The following is a 20,490-nucleotide window of genomic DNA, read 5'->3' as shown; positions in this document are numbered from 1 at the left end:
AAGAAGCCAGGGGGGTGGGAGGTGGGAGGTGGAAACCCTTACCTATAGAGGAACAAGGATAAGAATTATGCCAGCTTCTCCTCAGAAACCGTGCAAGGAAGAAGACAGTACAGTGAAATATTGGATGTGTTGAGAGAAATTGGCCACCAATCTGGAATTCTATTCTCTGCACAATTATTACTAAAAAGTGAAGTAGAAATAAGGACTTTCTCAAACAAACAGAAATGGAGGGAATTTGTGGCCAGTAGACCTGCCTAGGAAGAAATATTAGTGGAAATTCTTCAGCCCCTGCCGCCACAGCCCTGTGGGGGCCCAGGTCCTGCCCTGCACCCAGACGGGGGGCCTGCCCTCCTCGTGTGCAGGTGTGGTCAGTGGGAGGTGGGGCTGGTGTGGGGGACCCAGCCTGGCCGCAGCCCTTGTCTTCCACCCTCCCCAGGTGGAGAGCAACTTTGGCAAGTACCACCGGCTTCTCATGCAGGCCTTAACTTACCTGGACAGCCCCTACAAGACCCTGAAGCCGGCAGCTATGAAGTTCATTGGTAGGTGCAGGCCTGATGGCGCCCCCCATGGCCACAGTGCCCACCAAGTCCAGCTCATGTCCCACCGCGCTGAGCCTGCCGCTCAGACTCTGAGCTCACATACCAAAGGGGGTGGACAGGACTACCCCAGCAGCCACACACTGGTTGCCTGCCCCCCTCGGTGGGCATGGGGCACCCCAGCACCAGCCCTGGAGGAGCAGAGCCCAGGCCCCTGCTCACCTGCCTGCCTGTCCAGGGGCGATGCTACAGGAATACTTCACCGACCTCTGCTACAGCCTGAAGAAGGATGACATGACGACCTTCAGGAGACGTGAGCTGGGCCTCGGCCCCGAGCCCCAGGGCTGGGCGGCCAGGGGGACCTGTTCCTTCCCTGACGCTTGAGGAGGTCCCCTGGCCAGGTCGTGTTCTCCCCAAACTAGGCTTTCCTGAGAGTAGGACATCATTTTCTCCTTCAGACTGGGGCTCGGCGACAGGCGGTGCCCCCTACCTCACCCCCCAGCTCCACAGCAGGCTGCCCTGCCCCTCCCAGGACAGGGCCTGGTGGGCTGTGGCCACAAGGTCAGACCCGTGGTCTGTGCCACAGGCTTTGAGGCCCTCAAGTGTGACCTGGACCCCAGATGCCGCAAGTTCTACCTGAACTTCTTGGATGACATCACAGAATTGTCCCAAAGTGTGGCCTGAGCTGCAGGGCTTGGTGACCCACTCAGCTAGACCTCGTTGTTGTCGTTGTTTTCTGTCTTTATTAAATGTTAACAGAGTTTGCCCTGGCCTCTCGGGCTCCTCCTGCCCCGTGCCCTCCTCCGTGCCTGCCGGGCTCTCCCCTCCAGACCCAGACACCATTTGCTATGGATCAGAATGGCCTGGGCCTCAAGCAGGAGGATCCCCAAACCTTGGGGATTGTCCTTGGCACCCGTTTCCCACCCGTTCCCGCCCTTAGCAGGTCTGTGGTCCTCCCTCCCAAGTTGAGTCTAGAATTGTCCCACATGCCCACGCTGGCCCAGGCTGCCCCGCCTCCCCCCGCCCTGTCTGTTCTCCGCTCCATGGCCCATGTAGAGTTTCCTAAAAGCACATCTGATACCAGGTCTGGGCCTCAGGAGCCAGTTTAAATCTGGACTGTACTCCTGGGTCCCCTCCCTCCTCTGACTCTAGCCTGTGTCTGCTCTTGGTCTGCCACCACCCAGCTCACTCTGCTGCAGCCGCCGAGCCCTCACCCGCCAAGGCCCAGGCCTCTGCAGAGCTCTCAGCCTCCCTGGGACTCCATCCTGCCTCCCCACCACTTGGCTGCTTCTCCTTTGCTGTGTGTGTCCTGGTGTGGACACACACTCCCTCTGCAAAGTCTTCCCCCTTCCCCAAGCCCAGCCTAGGAGCCCTTCAGCAGTGCCCCAGCCCCCTGCTCCCTGGTGGTGGCATTGGAGCCCCAGTGCCATCTGAGAAGGGCATTCGAGGGTCCTTGGAGAGTTCTTGGCTCATGGTCATCACCCAGTAAATGCATGTCAGATGAACGAGTGACGGCAATGCTTTGGATGTGGTTCTTGTCCTCAAGAGGCACCACAGGCCTTGAGGAAAAAGCACTGATGCATTTGGAGAAATTCCAGCTTTTCATGGTTGGATGGAAGAGAATGTCCCTGCAAGGGATGCTCAGAAGAAGCATCCAGAGGAGAGGAGAGGAACCAGGGCAGTGTGGAGGTACAGGTGCCAATAAAGGGTACAGCCATGAGAAGGAAGGGGTGGTCAACTATGTGGGATGCTCCTGAGAGGCTGGGACAAAGAAGGGGAAAGGGACCCACATGTGTCTTAGGGGACTTTGGGAGGCGGGGCGGACAGAGGCCAGGACGGAGATCTCCAACCTCTGCAGTGCAAGACTAGATGCTCTGAAGATCCCTCCCACTGAAACACAACTAGATCTTGGATAAATTAATACAAATCTACTTTTTAATGTATTGCTGGCTCTCCAAAAATAATAATAATAATAATAATAAAGCAGGGGAAATCTCTAAAGGCTTTAAAAAAACAAACAAATTGAAGAACCCAATAGCTAACACTAGAATGGTGAGGGGAGAACAACTGAAAAATCCAGTTCAGCCTTGGGACCAATACTGAAGTTGGGGCTGGGGTTGGAAAACAGGCCTTGGCTCCCCAAGAAGAGGGAAGTGGGAGAGCTGAACCCAACAGCACTCTAGGCTAGGACTCTGCAAGGTTCCTCCGAGGTAGCAGTACCCACCGATTCTAAGCAGAAGCAAGTGCAAAGCTGCTCTGGAGGAAGGTTGATGCCTGGTGCTGGCAAGAATGTGTGGACATAGGAGCCCTGGAGTCCACTGTGCGGAGTAAACTGCTGTGGACGCTGTGTAGAATGATCCGACACCACCGGCTAAATTAAGATGACATGTATCTGAAACCCAGCAGTTCCACTCCTGAGAGTGCAGAACAAAGCAATTCTCATACAAATCCAAAAGGGGACATGTATGAGGATGTACCGTATAGCGATGTTTGTGACAGTAGAGGGCTTGAGAAATGGACAGATATAGATAAAATACAGGAAGCACGTGCCATGGAGAACCATGGAACAGTGGGAAATAATGGATGAGACCCAGTTCTGGTTCTCAATAAGATAGAGTAAGAACATCCCATGCCGTCTCTCCCAATGAATGTAACGAAAATTCCTGGGCAATGTGCCTGGAGCAACTCTCTGAGGACTCTGGAAAGTCAATACCAGCAAGTGGATTAGGGGAATCAAAGCACCACTGAACTACTAGTAAGTTTCCTGTTGTTGTTTCTTTTCTGGTATTTCTCAGCCTGGACTCAAAGGCAGCCTAAAACCTGGAGGTGTCCATCAGGTACAGACAGAGTGAGCTTCAAGGGCAGCCTTCTGCCCCTGGTCCAAGGAGTTGGGAAGGAGGCTCCTACATGTCAGGGGAAGGGGAAGGAATTCCCCTGTTTTTTTGTTTGCTTTCTGTTCCCTATTTCTCCAGTCCCCAGGAAATCTGGAAGGCGGCGGTGGTGGCAGCAGTGCCCACAACACAGGCACCAAAACTCTGAAACAGGAGTGGGGAGGGAAGGCCCGATGCTTGTTTATTTTCCTATCATCTGGGCGTTTGGCCCAGGAGACGGACTCAGGCCAAGACAACGCACAGCAGAGTCAGGAAGCCCAAGTCTCAACTTTCTAACCGGAAGGCTCTTGGGGACACCCTAAGAAGCCAGAAAGTATTTCGAAGTTACACAGAGGAGGCAGTCTGGGAAGAGCAAACACACAAAGTTGTATGTGAGCTCTTGGGCTCACCCCATTTTGGATACAACCCTACACAGCACACTGTAAGTTTTCAGAATTGACCTGTAGAGTAGACCACTGCCCAGGTCCCAGACTTGCCACAAGGTAGGGCACACACAGATAGATCCTACTAGTGTTGGGAAAAAGCTTTTAAAACTGAACTGACACCAGAACCACAGCTACTGTTATCTCATGCCTAAAATTTGGAGATAAAAACTATTAGGTCTTTGTGCGCATGTGTATATGTGTTTAGATATTTTTACGGAATGTACATGTTACATGTGCCTACAATGGCTTATGAATATGACAGTTCTCAAGCTAGAACATGACCATGCTGTGGTTGATTTGGCTAATGCTTTTTAAAGTATTCCTTTAGCAGAAGATTCACAGGACCAGTTTGCCTTCACTTGAGAAGGCCAACCATGAACTTTCCAGATGTTGTCACAAGGTCCCAGCACAGCCCCACCATCTGTCACAAGATGGCTGCACAGGACCTGTCTAGACTCTCTTCGCCTCCCTCAGTTTCCATTTCACTATATTGACGCTAATCTAAGTCTCTTGCAGATCGGGAGCCTGCTCTGTAGACTGTCGCGGATGGCTTAAAGAAAGGGGGATGGAAAGTTAACCCCCAAAAGACACAGGGGCCGGTGTGGCTGTCAAATTCCTGAGAGTTACCTGGTTGGGTCAGACACATGATATGTCCGGAGCTGTTATTGACAAAAATAGCAGCTCCAGATTCAAGGATGGCTCCAAAAGGTCTTAGACTAAGAGTCTTCCAGAGCCAACACGGATTTTAAAGAGCCACCCACTACCACACATGGCATCACTCCCTGTGAATGGTTGGCAAGGCCTGTAGAACAGGCTCTGCAAACTCTCAGTCACGTCTGAGAAACCAAGCCAGGGCCCCGAAGCAGGTGGCCAGACCATGCTCCTGAGAACACCAACAGGCCTAAAACTGAGCTGGAAGGTAGGTGCCTCCACACTCAGCTGGTTTTATGGTGCCAAAGGATGTCACTGTGAACTAAAAATCTTAAGCCCCCCGCAGTCGACTGAATAGACTCCCTCTTGGCCACGGGCCCTCATCCCTTAAAGCTGGGTTGCCGGCCATGAGAAGGGAGATCAGACAAGTCTGGTTATGCTCTGTCCCTTTTGGAGTTACTCTTTGTAACAATAAGATACAAAATCATTAACAAGCCTGAGGCCAAATAAGATGAAGGTTAAACCACACCTGTAGGTCACCGATTTACGTAACAGATCATTTGAGTCTGGGTATATGTCCGGTGGCTTGTCCCTGATTAACAACATCCTTATCTTCATTTAAAACATTCCAAGCCTTTAGACAAAGCTTCATTTCTTTAACCAATTGCAAATCTTTAAACCATCTATAACCTGTAACCCCCCGCTTTGGGATGTCCTGCCTCTTTGCGCCAATGTATGCCTTCCATGTATTGATTTATGATATGTGTAATTCCTGTCTCCCTAAAATATATAAAACCAAACTGTAATCCAACTACGGGGAGTCCACTTGCTCAAGGCGTCTTGGATTCACTCTCCGGGCTATGGTCACATATATTCAGCTTCGAATAAACCTCTTTAAATTATTTCAGAGTTTGGGTTCTTGTCCATTGACACCACGAAAACAGCTAAAGCTGAGGTGACCCCAACTGTCACAAGTTCTGTTAAACATTAAAAACCAAAGGCTTTTCAATACCACCACGTGAAGACATCGATACCAGCTGGAGGCATCATGGCAAGTGGTACAGGGAAGGCTGTTGTGCCCGATCCTGGGAGGGGAGCCTCGTGTGGTGCTGTAAACCAGGTTGGAAGCCTGCAACAGCTTCTCTGGTAGGGCCTATGGGAGAAATTGCATCAGCAATAATGTCACAGGGAATGGAGTCACCTCTAGGAGTCCCTTCTAACACCTGTGTCTGCGCCCACAGGCTGTTGTTCCTGCTGTCCGTGGCAAGCAGCAATGTCTTTTTAGGTTGGGCTCCAACAACGGCAGTGGTCAATAACCAGTCCAGTTGTTGGGTATGTGGATACCTACCCTAGTCCAGTGGGGGTGGGAGGCCATGGGACGTGCTGCCCGTGACATCACAGAATCAGAGTGACTGGACAAAATCACTTCAGGAGGACAATGCTACTAGACACTATTGGCATCTACCTCCACCTCAATCCTTCCCACCTGCCAACTGTAAAGGAAACTAAAAGACATGTCTTTGCATTAGTAAGGCAACACATTAACATCACCTGCAGCTGACACACATCAGTTTGGGTGAGTTTACATGGATGATAGCTGGAAATGGGATATTACACCGGAAGGCCCCTCGATGCATAGAAAGACACAATTATATCACAGAGTCCTCCACTGCCCCCAGCTGATGGGCTAGTGGCCCCTTCAGCATGCACCTACACTGACAAGAGTATGGGAGCTCAAATGGACAGGGAGACATCAGTTCCTAAAAACTGGGAGTTTATCCCGCACCTTTAGCGGCTGGTTAGTTATGTGGTGCGCACTTATTGGACTGGGAGGTGTGCAATAGGGTGGCCTTTCTTGCCAGGGATTATACACACAGCCCTGCCCATGGTGTCTCATAATGTAAAGGCACTGAGAGCCCATTTCCCCAGGTCTTTGGCCTGGTGGGAACGGCCCTTAAGCATTAGTTCCTGGGGCAGGAGCATTAGATGCTCTTACTCAAGTCACAGTTCTTGCTCAATTCACAGAGCATTAAATCATACAAAGGAAGGTGTGTCATCACTAAATTAAAAACTGCACAAATAAGGAAAGTGGCCTTACAAAATAGAATGGATCTGGACATGCTCACTGAGGCTCAGGGAGGAACTTGCACCTTAATAGGAGCCACCTGTTGAGCACACAGTGTAGCTAATGTTACTGATGCTTTGAATCATTTAAGTGCCCAAATCAATAATATAGAAAAATTAGGAGTCATTGATTCTTTTTCTGAATGGTTGGTTGTGTTCTTTGCCTATGCATTGGAGTTGTTTTACTAATTAGCATAGTAACCTAATTAGCATGTTTTTGTTGTTGCATATACTGTGGGTGTGGATTATATGCAAGAACCACTGTCATGAGATATAAGCCACAGTAAAAATTGTAGCTGTTGTATCCCTCGGTCCCTGCTCAGGATCAATGTGGAAGATGAACAGAAAGGATGTAAGAGCTGGGGAATAGGGTGGATTCAAGAAAGAATCCAAGTTCCCACCACTGGCTTTAATGTTTAACAGAACTCGTGCAGGTTTCTTTTAAACTTAGAGATACAGATCCAAGCAAGAAAGTAGAAAAAAATACAAAGCACAAAGGATATTCTTAAGTAGCTCCTTTGCATAAATAGACGTAAGTCTTCAGGGCAATTTAAACTGTTTTAAGCTGCCTTAGTTCCCTTTAGTTAACTGTAATACTAAAGTCCCCACCTAATGGGAAGTACCGTGCGTGCTGAACCTGTGGTGAATGTAAATATGCAATGATGCAGAGAGGGCTGCTCTGCAGCACTTGCCAGAGAGAAATTTAAGGCTCCGCAAACAGCTATGTGGTGTGGGTCTCACTCTCCCAGGAGTGAGTGCCTGCAGGAGTCCCAACATGACTAGGAATGAGATCCCTGTGTCGGGAACCTCTAGTAAATTCATGTAACTAGCCAAGCTGGATTTCGTCTGAGTTGTTTTTGGTCTCTTGACACTGTGTCAGTTTGGAGAGCGGTTTTTCTACACTGTCCCAGGATTTTCCTGAAACAGGCCCACAGTGGTCACTAGATGCAATTTGTGGACATGGTGTCTGTTGCCTCCAGCTGAGACACTGCAGTTGTAGGTGGGATCACTGGATTGGGCATCTTTGAGACAGGGAGTGGGAGATGGGGCTGGGCACTGTCCCCTGTGGTGAGGATAGCCCTCCAGCCATGGCAGTGGGATCTGCAAGTCACAGACTTAGTTTTCCTGAGGCCTGTTTAACGTTTGCATGGATCGTGTGAGACAATGTAGTATTCCTGAATCATGACCTTGAACTGCAAATTGATGCAGGATGTCACATTTCCTAAGCAGTGTGCACGTGGGTCGGGGTGTGGAGAGTGGGTTAACTCTGGGTACCCAGGTGCACAGGCAGCCCTGGGCTCCTGTCAGCACCGAGTTACACTTGTGTGGACTCGAGGCTTCCACAGCCAACCCTCACATTTTGAATACGGTGGTTGGCCTAGGTGAAGAGGATTCTTCCTGAAGTTTTATTTTTATTTATTTATTTTTTAGAGACAGGGTCTTGCTTATATCCCAGGCTCGAGTGCAATAACGTCGTCATAGCACACTGCAACCTCAAACTCCTAGGCTCAAGTGATCCTCCTGCCTCCCGAGTAGCTGGGACTACAGGCACCACCATGTCTGGCTAATTTTTTTTTTGTATAGACAGGGTCTTGATATTGCCCAGGCTGGTCTCAAACTCTTTGCCTCTAGCAATCCTTCTGCCTTGGCTTCCCAAAGTGTGGGGTTATCAGTGTGAGCCACCATACCCAGCCTTCCTGAAGCTTTAAAATCCAATATGGTTCCAACATTAGGCTCACATTGGGGAATCAGCTTTTCTTTATACTATTGTTCAAAACCTACATATTTCATATTCCCCAAAGTGTTTCATTCAGTGGGCCCATGATTTAGCTACCAAGAGGTCACAGATACAAATATTACAAAGTGAACTATTAGGGCTGGACTTGCCCTTGCCCGGCTCAGGGTCAACACCTCTACATGCAGTCTTCATTTTAAGGGTTCACCTGTGGTTTTGAGAACCTCTAAGACTGACGTGTATAAGAGACTCCATGAATACCCAGAACAAAGTTTGGATACAGTTGGATACAGATACATGATGCATTGTATCTAGAATGATTCCCAAATATCTTTATTTACCTGGCGTTGTATGTCCCAAAAGGAGAAGATCAGATCCATTTGGCCCTGGCTCTGGAGTATAAAGAGAGCTGTTGGTGGAATGTTCTCCTCTGTCTCTTGGTCAGGACTGCCAGTGGCCGCCATGTGGCCCTCCCACCCTGGGACTCTCAGCTACATCTGCCACCTTCCCACTTGGTGGACTTCTGACTGGGTACATGTGCTGAGCATGTACACAATGGTAGACAAGTGGGTGTCCCCTGGGGATAGGAGCTCAGTCACCTGTTGGCCCCACTGGAACGCCCATTCTGGCTGCCAAGTGGCCTCATGCATACTGTGCCGAAGCTAAATGCAGATAAACGCCTTGAGGGGGAAAGCACTTCTTACAGGACACCTGCTGGGAGTCCCCTGTCAGCCCACCCCAGGAAGCGGGTGCCATGGCAAGCAAGGCGAAAGAGCTGAGAGGCAGATCGTGCCATCACCCAATGGTGTATGTACATCACGTCATTACCCCATTCTCTACTGGGGCTGTTTAAAGGCAGAATTCCCTCATTTTCTCAAGTGAAGCAGGAAGGGATGTATAAATATTAGAAGGAAAAATATGTAAAAGCACCAACCAGTCGAGTATCACCATGTTTCTCAACCAGCTGCCTCGTTATCACTCCCCAAAAGAAACGCCAAGGAACGGTGCACCTACTCTAGCAGAGGCTGCTGACAGGTATGACTGCAGGCGGCACTCCTGCCGTGACCTCCACCCAGTGCTTGTGAACAGGATGGAACTGCCACCAAGGTGGCCTGCTCAGATCATCAAATGGAATGTATAACAGCTTCTTAACAAATTCTGCATTGTTCCAATGTAATTCCACACAACTGCATCATGAAGTGAAAGCCTTGGCAAGGATTAAAAACCAGGAATAGGTGGCCACAGGCACACGGCCAGTTGCTTCCTACAGGACACTCAAAACTTTTGTTATCCGCAGCACCTGCTACCCAAAGATACAAGGTGCACCATCCCATGACAGGCCATTCTCACCTGCACTCAAACCACCTGAAGGCCTTCCCGACTCCACCCACCAGGCAGGGAATAAACCAGACACCTGCCTGACAACCTGAGATGGAAGAAAAACACACGCATTTTTACAAAGGTTTGGACTCTGTAAGTAAAAAAGAAGCTACTCACATGTTCCCCTGGGTAGACATCCACTTATCCTGGGGCCCTGGTGGCCTCACTGGCCGGGGCAGGCTGCAGACCTGCAAGAGCAAACATCTTTCCCCAGTGGGGTCCGTGGGCCAGGACTGACCCAGAGAAGCATCCGCTATGGACCGAATTGTGTCCGCTTAAAATTCACATGTTGAAGCCGGAGACCCAATGTTACGGTACTGGTGGGAGGGGATTAGGTTTGGATGAATGAGGGTGGAGCTCTCATAATGGGATTGGTGCCCTTACAAGGAAAAGGGACACCAGAGCTTGCTCTCTCCCCACCGGGACACCCTCTATCAACCAGGAAGCGCACCCTCATCACAAAGAGACCACCCTGGGACCTTGATCTTGGACTTCCAGGCTCCAAAACTGAGAAAATAAATTTCTGTTGTTTATGCCACCCAGTCCGTGGTGCTTTGTTATGGCGGCCTGTGCAGACTGACACAGCCTTGTACCTTCATTACTCAGCAGCTGGTCTGAACAATCTTCAGTGTGCATTAATAAATTTACAAATATCCTATATGGAAAGGTTCAAACATACCCACCTTGTAGCTTCAACAACCATAAACATTTTGCCAATATTGTTTTCTTTCCCCCTTTTATTGGAATTTTAAAGCAAATCCCAGGCCCCAAGCCATTTCCCCATAAATATGTCAGAATGCAACTTAATCAAGACTCTGTTGAACATAACCACTGTGTTGTCATCACGACAAATCCTTCACTATGGCCTAGTCGCAGTCCATGTTCAAATTTCACGACTATCTCAAAAGTGCCTCTCAAAGCTGGGCAGCTCAGATCAGGGCTGCACACAGCCCCTCAACTTTTCTTCACACCTGACTGACTGGGGAAGGTCATTTGTCTGGCAGCATCTATCTCCCCATCAGACCTGGCTCGGTGGGCAGACCCTCCTCTTCTTCCCCTATTTCTTGTAAACTCATTTGTGTTTTTTTTTGTTTTTTTTTTTTTGAGACAGAGTCTTGCTCTGTCACCCCAGCTAGAGTGCAATGGTGTCAGCTCACTGCAACCTCAAACTCATGGGCTCAAGTGATCCTCCCGCCTCAGCCTCCCATAGCTGGGACTATAGGTGCACGCCACCATTCCCAGCTAATTTTTCTATTTTTTGTAGAGACGGGGTCTTGCTCTTGCTCAGGCTGGTATAGAACTCCTGACCTCAAGTGATTCTCCTGCCTTAGCCCTCCAGAGTGCTAGGATTGCAGGTGTGAGTCACCACACCTGGCCTATAAACCCATTTCTTATTGCAACATTTCATTTGTTGGCTGGAATTCTTAAAAAAACAAGTAAAGGCTGGGCACGGTGGCTCACGCCTGTAATCCTAGCACTCTGGGGGGTCGAGGCGGGCGAATCGTTCTGAGCTCAGGAGTTCGAGACCAGCCTGACCAAGAGCGAGACCCCGTCTCTACCAAAAAATGTAAAGAAATTAATTGGACAGCTAAAAATATATGTAGAAAAAATTAGCCGGGCACGGTGGCGCGTGCCTATGGTCCCAGCTACTCGGGAGGCTGAGACAGTAGGATTGCTTGAGCCCAGGAGTTTGAGGTTGCTGTGAGCTAGGCTGACGCCACGGCACTCACCCCAGGCAAGAGAGTGAGACTCTGTCTCAAAAAAAAATAAAAACAAGTAAAGCAAAATCCTTCACCAACTCTTTGGATAACAAAAGCAAAGCAAAGGCTCAGCCCCCACCAGTTCTAGGGTAAGGAGCTGCTGCCCCCGTGACCTCCACCTGATAGATTTTTATTTCTGGCCAGATAAGCGGGGACATCTGAAGTTTAAAACAAAGAGGTCATCTCTTCCATGAACACCCTGTGGTGAACACAGCCACCTCTCACTGCCCAGAGTTTCTTGATTCACCAATCCTGGAAGTGTGACCAAGGCTCTGACTGCCAGAGCTGGGCGGAGGCTTCTGCGGCAATGGTGGCCCTGACCTAACCACCCAGCACAGGGCACTTGCAGCTGCTGTGGCAATCACAAAGCCCACACATGTAGTAGCTGCAGCAAGGATCTTACCTACTATAAGAAAGACCCGGAAAGCAGGGGGACCCAGGGCTGTGCCAAGCAGTCCCTGGCTGGGAGCCATCTCGATGGTTCCAGGTCTGGTGAGAAGTGTCCAGTTCTCACAAGCCTAATCTGGCCTCTGCCCCACCCCTCACTCACGCACCCCCTGGCCAGGCACAGGGTCTGACGGCAGTGTGGGCAGTCTCGGCTCCCCAGCTCAGCTCAGCCCAGCTCTGGGTGCAAGGGGTCAGATCTGAGGTGACAGGGCTGCCCAGAACCCATGTAGGCTCCTCTGTGGTCACATGATACTGGGAGCAAAGCCTTCCTGCACTCATTTATGAATATTAATAAAAAGCAAGATGCAATCCTGTTTTACCAAAGATCCACTAGGCAAGAGTCTGTTTCAGCTAGAGAGGCCACTCCAGAGAAGCAGTGCTGTGACGATGTGGTTTCAACACACATGCATACGCAGCCACCAGACTGGATGCTGCCGCACAAGCAGAGTTCACTAATCACAGCTGTGGCTGTGAATTAAGAGCTTCCCTTAATGCGGTAATAAGCGCTTGATATTACAAAGCTGCTCACTTCTGAGCCCCACCTCGTGAGGCTGCAGGAGGGGCCTTGCTTCTGTGCGACACTCACAGCTGCCTTGCAGACAGACACAGAGGAGAAGATAGGCTGGGCAGCGCACATGGGGCGAAGAGCTGGGAGGAAAAGGAGTTAAAGGACACACGAGTGACACTCATTGCTGGGGCTGAGTGCCTGAGCCCAGACCGCTGTGGGCCAGCGGGAGAGTAAAAACAAGACAGGTGCTTCTCTGATCTGAGCAGGGACTGGGGTGAGCTCTGTGGCTGCACACGCTCTTGGTGCCACTCCAGGGTGCTGAGCACCATGGGAGCAGCTGCCACTGTCACCCCTGTGTACTTGTGGATCCACTTCTCCCATGTGGGAATTTTCCTGTAGAACTTCCTGGGGGATCTGGGGAGCTCTGAGCACTGAGGTGGCTTCTTTCCAGGTTGAATTTCCAAACTAGATAAAGCATGACTGCTTACAGCAGCTCCCCTCAACAAGAACCAATACCAGAGTGGTACAGAACCTGCACACCTGGCACCTCTACCTCTACACCTCCCCGTGCCTGTGAGTTCTCTGATGCCGAGTGAAGAAGCCCAGGTGGCGGAAGCCTTTTCCACAGCGGTCACACTCGTAGAACCTCCTTGTCAGGTGTAGCCTCTGGTGGATGCTGAAGCCCTTGGGCCACCGGAAGGCCTTGCCACACTCGGCGCAGGTGTAGGGCTTCTCCCCACTGTGAACCCTCTGGTGGTGGCTGAGGTTCTCCTTGGTGCGGAAGGCCTTGCCGCAGTCAGCACAGTAGAAAGGCCTCTCCCCAGTGTGCACCAGCTGGTGTCTAAGGAGGTTTGACTTCTGCTTGAAGGCTTTCCCACAGTCACCGCACGAGTAGGGCCTGTGCTCAGTGTGGACTTTGCGATGCTGAGCAAGACGATCTTTCAAGCTGAAGGCCTGTCCACATACCTCGCAGCGGAAGGGCTTCTCGCTCGTGTGGTTTCTCTGGTGGCGCAGAAGGTTTGAAACCCACCTGAAGGTCTGGCCACACTCGGAACACTCGAAGGACTTGGTCCCCGTGTGCACCGTCTGGTGAGCAACCAGCCGGCTGTGGCAGCTCAGCACCTTCCCACACGTGCCACAAATGAATGAGAGCTCAGAGGCATGGCGCTTCTGGGGCTTTCCGAGGCCTGGCCGATGCCCATGGCACTTCCCACGCACCTTGCACTGGAAAGCTGCAGGCCTACCATCTTTCCTTTCTGAAGCACTTCCAGGAAGCTGCACATTACCTGAGTTCAGACAGCTCTTCCTAAAACCAATTCCTTCCTTGGCTCTTTCTTGAATGTGGATTTTCTTGTGAGCCCAAGTTGGCCGATCACGGCATCTCCTGTGATTAATGGATTTCTCTGCCCCTAGGGAGGAAAATGGACATACTTACACAGAGCTGGTGGCCCTATGGACAGGCCAGGCCACACAGCGGCAATCCAGCAAAGCATAAAGAAAAGCTACTGGGCCGGGCATGAAAGCTCACATCTGTAAACCTAGAACTTTGGGAGGCTAAGGTGGGAGGATCACTTCAGGCCAGGTGTTCAAGACCAGCCTGGGCAATATAGCAAGACCTTGTCTCTACAAAAAATAAGAAAAATTAGCTGGGCACGGTGGTGCATGCCTGTAATCCCACCTACTTGGGAGGCTGAGGCAGAAGGATCGCTTGAGCCCAGTAGTTCAAGTTTACAATGAGCTATGATCGCATCACTGATGCAGCCTGGGTGACAGAGCAAGACCTTGTCTCTAAAACAAAATAAAATAAAAAGAAAGAAAAGCTACTAAATGTGAAGCTACTTATTTCAATTTACTCAGGGAGTTCACTCCAAAAACACTGCACATTAGTGATAAAGAAAATGTGTTCAAAGCTGCACACAGATGAGCTAAAAACAGTGGAAAATGTAAAATGAACTCAATGCTCACCCACACTAGGTAGTGGTCAGGTATTTCTGACACAATGGGGTACTGTGAATTGGTTTAAATGGCCCGATAGCGCATGCACATGTGAACCTACCTACAGAAACAAGACACCACCTAGGACAAACCTGCGTCTGTCTGTGTCACAAAGTCCTGTTCATGTAGGTGGATAGGCTGCCCAGGTGGCCACATGGAAGCCATGGGAGCTTGCCACAAATCTGAGCCATCTGAGCCATGCACTCTCTGAGCCATAAGCTTCCCTCCAACCAGGGACCTGATACCCTCCCCAGCTGGAGGCCCCCAGCTTGTTCATGCAGCTGCTTAACTTTGCCTCTGAAAGAATCCAAAGTAGAAAACAAACCCTGAGACCAGCACCTCATTTAACAGAGGAAGCACTGCTACTGTCCCAGTTTCACAAATGAGCACAGAGGTGCCAGTAGCAAAGTCCCCACCCAAGGCCACACAGCCAGAGACCCTCATCCCTCACATTCAGTAGGTGTGTCGGGCTTGTAACCTCATCTGTGACCTCGTGTGGCCATCAGTTAGGCTGCAGACACCACACTCAGGATCTCCACAGGACAGCACCAGGGCGGGGTACAGCCTTCAGTGTCACCCTACCGCCTCAGGCTCCACCCAAGCTGCGCACTGTTCCTCCTGCCCCAGACCATACAGCCCCTGGCACACGGTCATGTCCACTGGTGTAGCAGCATGGTGGCCACTGTGTGTTGCTAAAGTCTCTATCATTAGAAAACATTTTGTGGCCAGGTGTGGTGGCTCACGCCTGTAATCCTAGCACTCTGGGAGGCCAAGGCAGGAGGATCGCTCGCGGTCAGGAGTTCAAGACCAGCCTGAGCAAGAGCGAGACCCTGTCTCTACTAAAAATAGAAAGAAATTAGCTGGACAACTAAAAATATATAGAAAAAAAAGTAGCCGGGCATGGTGGCACATGCCTGTAGTCCCAGCTACTCGGGAGGCTGAGGCAGAAGGATCGCTTGAGCCCAAGAGTTTGAGGTTGCTGTGAGCTAGGATGATGCCACAGCACTCCAGCCTAGGCAACAGAGTGAGACTCTGTCTCAAATAAAAACAAAAAAAAACAAAAAAAAACAAAAAAAACCATTTTGTGTCCCTTAGCTGGTGCTGTGTGGTGAGTGCACACCCCAGGAGCCATGGGAACAGAGGGGCCAGCCCAGCCAGCCATCGTGGTGCTCACCTGGGTAGGGACCCCTCCGTACTTTCTGAGACTCGAGTCTCTCCCAATCTTCAACCCATGGCTCATCCCACTGTTGTAGGCAAGAGACGAGGTCTGGTCTGGGGCTGCAAAATCCTTCTCAAAAAAGAGAAAAGGTGCTGTTTCATTTGTAGAGAGGACAAGTAAAGGTCCAGGGCTCACACTGGCTCTGGATGAGCAGAAGACAAACCCAGAGAGGCCAGGCCAGCCCACAGGGATCCCCTGGAGAAGCTGCCCCAAAGCAGCAATGATGGTAAGGGGGAAGGGAGTGTGGACGCCATCCCCACTGGGGCGCCAAGGCCGGCAGAAGGCCCTGGTGGGGTCTGAGGAAGGAAGATGAGGCTGCCTCCAGGGGAGCCTGAGAAATAACCCTGATCAGACTGGGTGTGGGCCGGGCCCTCTGTACACCCAAGCCAGTAACTTCCAGCTCCTCAGCCCCCAACACCAACCTGGACCAGACAGGCTCCAGAGGCGACAGTGTGGCCCTTACCCAGCGTGGCGAAGATCCTGAAGTTGTCCAGCATCACGTCCCGGTAGAGGGCCCTCTGGCCAGAGTCCAGATACTCCCACTCCTCCCTCGAAAAGTATACAGCCACGTCCTCGAAGGTCACTCGCTCCTGCAACACAAACAGCTCCAGAACAGGCCGTGCTGAGAGACAGAGAGAGAAGGCTACAACCCTGCGTCTGAGCAGGAAGTGGGGAGGGAGGCAGATGGTCTCTGACGGGGAAGAACTTCAAGAAGCCCACAGCTAGAGCACAGGGAAGACCCGTTATGGACGGAATGTTTGTGTCCCCACATGCACATGTTGATGCCCTGTGTGGCTGCGTTTGGGGATAGGGCCTCTAAGGAGTAATTAAGGTTAGATGAGGTCATGGGGGGCCCTGATCCAATAAGACTGGTGTCCTTATGAGACAATGGAGAGCTCCCTGGCCCTCTCTCCACACACGTGTGAGGACACCGCATGATAGCCACTGTCTACAATCCAGGAAGTGGGCCTTCATCAGAAACTGTATCTGTCAGCACCTTGATCTTGGACTTCAGCCTTCAGAACAGAGAAAATAAACGTCTGTCTTTTAAACCACCCCTGCCTGTGAGATTTCATCATGACAGCTGTAGTGGCCCAAGACAGCACCTAAGAGAATCAAGTACATTTTCCTAGTTTTCTATAACATCTACTACTCTTAATGTAAATAAATCAAATTTTCTTTTCTTTTTCCCCACCCTATAAAAGAGAACTAGCAAAAAGGTGGGCACAGGCACAATGCTGCAGACCCCTCCCCACATGTGGGCTGGGACCATGACAGCCTGCAGGACAGAGGAGAGGCCAAACTCAGCAGCGGCAGCCAATAGGCTCACCTGGGACTCGTCCATGGAACAGCAGGAGCCGGCCCCTCTGAGGAGATGCAGGGCGCCAGGAACAGCCGATCTGGGGAGCCAGAGAAGTACGAATGGGGGCCACCAGCCTGGGAACCCCCACCTGACCCAAGAGTCCCCGCCTGCTCAGTGAACTAAGGGGAACTCAGGAAAAGCCGGCAACATGCACAGACACACATGCAGGGTCTGCTCTGTAAACCACCAATATCCACCACTGGGACACTTAACATTTACAGTAACAAAAAATCAAATACTTACAAATACATTTAAAGATATGTAACTCCTCTACTCTCAGTTGCAAAACACTGCTGAGCAAAACTGAAGATGAAAATAAATTGAGAAATATCCCATGTTTATGGATATTAAGTTTTCGGTTCTCCCTAAACTGATCTATAGATTCAACACAACTCCAAGCAAAAATCCCAGCAGGCTTTTCCTAAAAATTAACAGGTTGATTATAAAATTTATATGAAAATGCAAAAGACTTCGAACAATCAATCTTGAACAAAGTTAGAAGACTTACATTACCTGATTATAAGGGGACAGAATAGAGTCCAGGAATAGACCCACACATACAGTTAAGTATTTTATGACAAAGGCATCAAAGGTTTAAAAAAATTTTTTTTCAATTAATGGTGCAGGAACAATAAGGGAAAAATTAACCTTGACACCCCCTACCTCACACCACACCCCAAAATAATTCAAGATGGATCATGGAACTAAATGTAAAATCTGAAACTAAAAGCTTCTAGAAGGAAAAAAATTAGACAATCTCTTTGTAACATTGGGGTAGGCAAAGATTCCTCCCATGGATCCTCAAAAGCATTAATCTTAAAAGAAAAATATATATAAATTGGACTTTACCAAATATAAAAATTTCTGCTTATTGAAAAACAGTTAAGAAAATGAAAAGGCAAGCCACAGATTGAGAGAAAATATTCCCAATACATGTATTTGACAAAGAACTCACATCCAGAATGATAACTTCTACAAATCAATAATAAAAGAAAAATAAACTTTAAATTGGCAAAATATTTGAACAGACACTTCAACAAAAGTTATACACTAGTCTATAACCACATGAAAAGGCACATTGAGCTCATGGGTTACGCGTAGAGTTTGTGAATCAGAAACTCTGAGCTCCTCTAGCAAGTAATAATTACCACAGTGGTAAATATAAGAACAGCTCCCCCATTTGAGCATCCACTGTTTGTGCTACAAAATGGGCTGGACTCAGGAACCTGCAGAGAGTAAGGGAGGGAACTGTTCGAGATATGGCAGGAAGTAAGCAAGGACCACATTACCCACGGCATCCTGAGCTATGGTTTCATGTGAAATGCAGTGAGAGTTTAATACAGAATACCGTGATAAGCTACATTTTTAAAAGATCCCTCTGTGGTGAACAAATCAGAAAACGGCAAGACAGGATGGGAGTGAAGAGAAGAGAGTGAGACCACCATTAAGAGACAGTCCAGGTAAGAGCGGAAGGCGACTGGTATAGGGACACGGAGGCTGGGAATGGCGAGGAGTTAACACACCCGGGACTGACCGTGTGCTTAAGCATGGGCAAGGAGGACGGAGACGTCTCAGCCTTCTCCCCTTCGTGGCGGACCAGTGGGTGAGGGTGTGGAGACTATAGGAGCTCACCCTGGGGCAGGACGAGCCTTTGGCTGTTTTTGATATTTAGTAGGCAGCTGGACATAAGTGTCCGGATCTCACTGGAGCAGGAGACAGATTTGGAAGTTGCCTATGGACTGCTGAGACCATGATCACGGACGGGGTAATGGGGAGAGTCCAGTTCGAAGAGGAGATGGATCCTGGCCCTGACAAACCTGGAGAAGTGAGGGCCAAGGAGGGGAACGTGAGCTGGAAAGAGACCGAGGAACTACCTGAGTTAGTCAGGGGCACTCGCGACCTCCAGGGCGACGCGAAGCTGCCGCTACGCTGCGTCCCCTCAGCCCTCACGCACAGGGTGGCCGCAGAGCTGGAGGCGTCAGCCAGGAACCCCGACCACCAGGTACTCGCGGCGACGGTCGGTGCGGCGGACCCAGCACACTCACCAGCGGTGCGCCCTCAGCCAGGTCCTGTGCCCACGCCGCCACTCCGGCCGCTCGGACTTTTACAAACTTCCCGAGCGGAAGTTGTTTTTCCGCCGCCGGAAGCCACTTCCGCCCCCTCTAGGAGCCCGCGTCTCGGTGGTGCACGCAGGCCGACCCGGCACCCGCCCAGCCCACGGCTCCGCCCCGCCGGGACTGTCAAGGCTCGGCTCCTCCCTGGTCACTGTTCCTGCGCACGCAAGGTCTGGGCGTTTCGGGTGCGGGGATTGGGACGACACGGCCCCACCTCTCCGAGTTTTTAGCGCCTGGCGTTCCCCGTTGCCCTCCCCCACTGTCCATCTGCATCAGGTATCCTCCAGGCCAAAGTCCGTTCTCTGGGACGTGCTAGTGCAGCCCTTCTGGCACCGTCATTCCACGCGCATTGTGCAGCCATCCTTCCACGCGGGCTGCTGACCGCCTCCCTGGAGTCCGGGCGGCAACCCCCTTCGCCCCCCAGACCTCCCATCTCTTACCTTCGATGGCAAGATTTTATTTTATTTTAATCTCCCAAATGTTCTTCAGGATGATTTTTAACTGTGGTAAAATACAGGTAACAAAGTTTGCCGATTTAACCATTTTTAAGTGTTCAGCATAGTAGTGTTAAGTACATTCACATTTCTGGGTATTTAATCTCCAAAACTCTCTCCATCTTGCAAAACAGAAACTCTGTACCCATTAAACAATTCTCCATGCTCGCCTCCCGCGGCACCTGGCAGCCACCATTCTACTTTGATCCCATGAATTTGACTGCGGCAGGTACCTCGTGTAAGTAGATTCACACAGTATTTGTCCTTCTGTGACTGGCTTATTTCACTAAGCATAATGTCTTGCAGGTTGATCCATGTTGGAGCATGTGTCAGAATTTTATTCCTTTTTGTGAATGAATAGTATTCATTGTATGCATATACAACACTTTGTTATCCATTGATACACACTTGGGCTGCTATCAACATGAAGGTACAAATATCTGTTTGAGTTCCTGTCTTCACTTCTTTTGGGTAAATACCCAGAAGTGGAATGTCTGGATCATGTGGTGATTCTACCTTTAGCTTTTTGAGGGACAGCCATACTGTTTTCCTTTGGAGATGAACTATTTACATTCCCAACAGCAGTGCACAGAGTTCTGACTTCACATCCTCACCAACACCTGTTATTTCTCTATTTTGAGTTCTATTTTTTATTTGTTTCATTTTTTTCTTCACATCAGTAGCCATCCTAATGGGTATGAAGTGGTATCTCATTATGGGTTTTGATTTGCATTTCTGTAGTAATTAGTGATGTTGAGCAGAGAATCTTTTCATGTGCTTATTGGCCATTTATATTTCTTCATTGGAAAAATGTCTATTCAAGTCCTTTTTCCATTTTTTTTTTTTTT

General features: G+C 49.9%; 1 protein-coding gene across 1 annotated transcript; it reads right to left on the bottom strand.

The window, feature by feature from the left end:
- Nucleotides 1-12,111: 12,111 nt before the first annotated feature.
- ZNF707 (zinc finger protein 707) lies at nt 12,112-16,248 on the bottom strand. The gene is made up of 3 exons (XM_012648000.1): nt 16,135-16,248; nt 15,627-15,740; nt 12,112-13,866 (listed from the first exon to the last, which is right to left on the bottom strand). Exons 1-3 carry the CDS (start codon nt 16,166-16,168, stop codon nt 13,013-13,015), a joined length of 1,002 nt encoding a protein of 333 aa, XP_012503454.1. The 5' UTR covers nt 16,169-16,248; the 3' UTR covers nt 12,112-13,012.
- Between the last annotated feature and the right edge of the window lie 4,242 nt (nt 16,249-20,490).

Source organism: Propithecus coquereli, unplaced genomic scaffold, assembly GCF_000956105.1.
Source record: "Propithecus coquereli isolate 6110/MARCELLA unplaced genomic scaffold, Pcoq_1.0 Scaffold28, whole genome shotgun sequence".
Lineage (NCBI taxonomy): Eukaryota > Metazoa > Chordata > Mammalia > Primates > Indriidae > Propithecus > Propithecus coquereli.
This window is presented reverse-complemented; position numbering and strand designations above follow the sequence as displayed.

Excerpts from the sequence above, each read along its gene's own strand:
- ZNF707 (XM_012648000.1), bottom strand. The coding sequence starts at position 16,168 with ATGCTGGACAACTTCAGGATCTTCGCCACGCTGG. Across the intron at positions 15,741-16,134 it reads CAGGATCTTCGCCACGCTGG|GATTTTGCAGCCCCAGACCA; the intron begins GTAAGGGCCACA and ends TTTTTTGAGAAG. Across the intron at positions 13,867-15,626 it reads ACGGAGGGGTCCCTACCCAG|GGGCAGAGAAATCCATTAAT; the intron begins GTGAGCACCACG and ends TTTCCTCCCTAG.